A 5,000-nucleotide genomic window follows, 5' to 3' on the forward strand; every position below is an offset into this window, starting at 1 on the left:
TCCAGTTAGGCGTGCCAAGTCCTGTTTTTGAGAGTGCACAGCAAATATCTGCCTCCAGGGCAGCTCTCAGCTTTTCCACCTACTCACTAGGCTCTATGAAGCAGAGAACAATGGTATCAAAGCATAAGAATACATCTTCCACAGGAGTCAGAGTGAATCTGTCTTCTCTCTCTGCTCTTTAGTCACTGAGAAGTGATCATGTAGGCTTCATCATCAGAAGCGCTGATGTCATGTAGATTAATACGGTTGATAAACATGGATTCTTCCTCATCTGTTTTTATAATTACCTGCCATGTTGTTCTAATATTGTTGAGTAATATTGTCTCCTCTCCGTCTTGTTCTCTCTCTCTCTCTCTCTCTCTCTCTCTCTCTCTCCTTCTTCTTCTTCTTCTTCTTCGTGTTGTCCTCACCACGCTGCCCCCTGCAGGACGACTCCGAAGACGCAGTACACCGGCTGCTCGGTCCACGAAAACAACAATGGCCAAGCAGCGTTCGAGAACCCCATGTACAACACCACCGCCAAGGCCGTGGAGGGCAAGGCTGTGCGCTTTGACCCCAACCTCAACACCGTTTGCACAATGGTATAGATTGACCCCCCTGCCCCACCCCCCACCCCCACCCCCGCCCCAGCCCTCCCCCCAGCCCCCTCTCATGGGGGTGGAAGGTAGGCTAGCCCACTAGCTAATCAGAAGCTAGCTTGCCAGGGGCTAGGATTTTTTGCCTTGGGCTAGTGAAACTAACTTGGAGACTGCAACGCCGTGAGCTGAACAGACGTGAAGCTGGGCTAGTAGACATTCCTGGCCAGTGCCAAAAATTCTGTCTCCCAAACCCCTACAAACACCCAGAGTCATCGCTACAGGCTCTTTTATACAGACGTGCAGACAGACTGGTAGACAGACAGGCAGACACAGGTAGACTGGTAGACAAGCAGGTAGACAGACGGACGGACAGACAGACAAGTAGACAGACAGACAGACAGACAGACAGACAGACAGACAGACAGACAGACAGACAGACAGAGAGGCAGGCAGGCAGGCAGGCAGGCAGGCAGGAAGGAAGGAAGGAAGGAAGGAAGGAAGGAAGGAAGGAAGGAAGGTAGACAGACTAACACTTCCTGTGACAAACCAACAAGCAGACTCTGTTGAGACTTCTAAAACAGACGTAGCCCGTGGAGATGGAGGCAGGAAACAGGAAGTAATCCTCCAACACTTAAAGCACACTCTTCAGGAAGATAGATGGACAGACTGACGGATTGATGTACGGACGGACAGAAGGATGGATGACGGAATTAAGAGGAGGAGGAGCCTGAGAGAACAGCGTTTCCTCCTGATCGGACGAGTACCCCCCCCCCCCCCCGCCCACATCCCCGGTCTCCACGGCAACGGCGGCGGTGTGTCCTGGAGAGTTCCCCCCGCTGTGTTATCTTGCACTCTGAGAGTGCTTCTTCTTCTTCTTCTTCTTCTTCTTCACCTTCTACGGCGACGATGAGCTTTTTCTACCGTCAACCGGACCTGTACCGGGAGCGTTCACCGTGAGCGTTCACCGGGAGCTTCAGCGCCTCTATTTTTGTGCTATTATATTACTATCACCTGGGAGGGAGGCCAGGGGAGACAGAGATTATACCAAGAGTTTATATAAAATGTATTTAAAAAGAAAAGATATTTCAAAAAAGATCATTGTTCTCATCTTAAACAAACACACAGATGTATTTTTTTGTTTCCCTCCAACCTCCTTTTTACTGTATAATGGTTTAAACCATTTTTTGTTTTTTATGTAACAGCGGTTTGGATAGTATCAACCCCCCTCACTCCCTTACACCTACACACACACACACACACACACACACACACACAAACATACTCCGCTCCACCTCCTTAAGCTCCACCTGCTGTCCTGTTGGAGGTGCTCTGTAGTCCTACCCCACCTGCTGTCCTGTTGGAGGTGCTGTGTAGTCCTACCCCACCTGCTGTTGTTGAGTCAGACATGTTCCATTACGGAGCATCAGGGCGCAATCCGTGTTAAGAGTGCGGCCTCGAGAGGGCGTGGCCTTTATAGGACGCACCGTCACGAGCTGTCAGCCATGTTTTCACATGCCCGTTTGCGCGGCGAGGGGAGCCCCATGCTGCTTAAACTGACAGTCATTGTGACGCGACGCGCCCGTGAAATTAGCTCTCAGCGAAATGGTTCATTCACAAGGCCGTGTTTCACGCCTTTACGAGAGTTTCACACTATCTAGATTATCATTCCTTAACTACAGCCGTCTCTCTCTCTCTCTCTCTCTCTCTCTCTTAAACTCTCTCACTCTTTCTCTCTCCTCCTCTCTCTCTCCACTCTCACAAGTCAGTAAGAGGATCCACAAGTCTGCTAAACATAGTGTTATAATGAGTCATCAATATTAAAAACATGAACATAAACCTTGTGCATATTAGCTTGATAGACACACAATCACACACAAACAAACGTTTCCATTCAGTCATATTTCAGGTCAACCTTTAGACTTAGAGCGGACAGCTCTCTTGAAGACAAAAATAATACTTTGCATTTCAGATAAATAATTCTCCTCTGTCATAAATAAAGATATATTCTCTTCTGCTGTTTTCATCCAATGAAAAGGAGTGATGAAACCGTGTTGAAATAAGCTGCAATAAATTTGAATACTGGTCAAACTTTTCTGGCACTCCCTCTCACCCCATTGGCCCTTAAGGTCCTCAGCGCTGACATCATCACCAAACTTATACCAATGAGAAGTCTTTCCAGAGTTTGTATGCCTATGTTAATTTACACTGTGCATCCTCATGAATCAGCCATGGTGACGTTTTGTGGTTTATTGGTTTCATTGACTTCCTCAGTTGTCGTTGATGTTGTTGCTGTTGATGTTGTTGTTGTTGTTGATGATGATGTTGTTTGTGGCTCGTTCTGACAGTGCCTACCAAAAACCATGTGACCCAGGTCTGTTGCTCCTGTCTCTCCTGTGCGCCCCCCCCCCCCCCCACCACCACCTTCACACACACACACACACACACACACACACACACACACACACACACATGTCATCTCCCCCCACTCCTCACCTAAGGGGCCATGTGTTTTATAGCATTTCAGTCTATTTTGCCACCTAGCTTTTCCTATAAATGACTGCAATAAGACCCCATATGATTCTAGGAAGGAACTCTTTCAAAAGGACGTAGAAACACTTGCAGCTGGGACTCCTCCTATGTTAATGCATTGAAAATATATACCACAAAAAAGAGTACAAAAAATATGGAAAAACAATGTTTTTTTTGTAAAGAAATATATTTTTATGAACAAATTATTTGTAAAATGTATGAATCTATTATGTACATTTTCAATGCAATGTAAGATTAAAAAAGGCTAATTGCTTTTCTAAAGTGTTGTCCTTTCCTTCTCTCTATACTGTGTACATGGCAGCCTACCTCCACTCAGAGAGTGACTCACCGCCCGAGCCCTCAGATATGGAGCTGTTTCATATTACCTTTGTCTGCCGGGACCGTCGCTGCCCTCCGGCTCTACTAGATTCCACATGGATAGCTCCCCTGCCTAATGTTTAACATCGTTTCCAACATGAGGTACACACACACACACACACGCGCGCAGAGGCCTCCGTGTGTAAACATCCCCAGCTGTCTGTCAACCACGGAGTCGTTACTGTGCTGTGACTGGCGGCTGGGCTGTTCCACCGGTGAGCTACTGATTTACAGGATTCACACAGGACAGCGCCGGCCGCCATCACTGACGGAGACGGTTGAGAGCAACAGAATAATGTTGCGTCATCTAACCCACGTCCGCTACATGAATAGGCTACATTCCATTTACCACACACACACACACACACACCCAAACACCTGCTTTGTGTGGCGTCAGCTATGTGGTGCGCGTGTGTGTGTGTGCGTGTGTGCGTGAAGGTGGCAGCAGTGTTCAGGACAGGCAGATTGTAAAGAGTGGATGGATGAAAGATGCCCATGGAGCAGAGGCTCTGGAAGGAGGTGAAGAAAACCCAACATATAAATATATATACAGTATAAATCCTTTATATATATATATTGCACCAATACAGTGGCTGCCTGTTTGTTTCACCAGACGCCAAGGGCGTAGGTTTGCGTATGGACGGTCGGGACATGTCCCTACCAACATTTTGGGAGGCCCAAATTGTCCCTACCAGCTTTTAAGCAACCTTGACTGTACCAATTATTTTGCATTATAGATATTAGACCGTTAGCCTACCCCTTTCCTCCACTGTGAATGTGCCATCCCAGTATTCTTTTTATATTTTTTAGACTCACGTTTGATTGGCTCATTTGGCTAAGATAGATCATTGCATTTTTCAAATTTTCGCTGGATCTGAAGACCAACAGTCTTACAGATAGACGCTGACAGCAAGCCACAGTTGTGATTCTGACAGCCATTTAGGTAGGCTACATCCACCACAATGCCTCCCCCTCTGAAGAGGATGAGGGATATCAGGAGCTTTTTCTCAGCAACTGTAAATAACGTTAGCGTTAGCTAGGTTAGCTAGTTACTGGTAAACTAAGTAGCTAACGTTGGCATTAGCAACATGAAAACCAGCTAGGTTGGTGCTAGCTAACGTTACCTAAACTAACATCACTTGTCTTTCCATTGTGGCAAATTATCAACTGGTGATATAAGCTGGCTAGCTAGCGAACTGTTAAGATGGCTTCTATCATCCTGTATCATTAGGATAGCAGCAGCTATTACATTATCATACATTAGCTGCCCATCAGAGATTTAATTGAATGGGACATCACGCGCTCACAACTAACGACCGTTAGTGTCCGCAATGAATACTAGCCGATGGGCTATTAGCTATAGCTTTGTCAAACCCAGTCTGTGCTAGACGGGATGCCAATTTTCGCTATATTAAACTCCCACTAACTTATGCTAAAAATGTCAGTGATATTAAAGTCGTAAGTTTTGATATAAAAATAAAGACATTGTTTTAGCCTGACAGGGGTTCTTGTTAC

General features: G+C 46.3%; 1 protein-coding gene across 1 annotated transcript in view; it reads left to right on the plus strand.

Moving 5' to 3' along the window:
- The window catches only part of LOC311328004 (CUB and sushi domain-containing protein 3-like), a gene marked incomplete at its 3' end in the record, with an annotated part of 605,137 nt that extends 604,550 nt beyond the window's left edge, over positions 1-587 (plus strand). The window contains 1 exon segment of the mRNA XM_084461116.1: positions 428-587. Within this exon segment, the coding sequence (XP_084317242.1) occupies positions 428-587 (160 nt within the window).
- Between the last annotated feature and the right edge of the window lie 4,413 nt (positions 588-5,000).

This window comes from Borostomias antarcticus (genome assembly GCF_949987555.1).
Source record: "Borostomias antarcticus genome assembly, chromosome: 36".
Classification (NCBI taxonomy): domain Eukaryota; kingdom Metazoa; phylum Chordata; class Actinopteri; order Stomiiformes; family Stomiidae; genus Borostomias; species Borostomias antarcticus.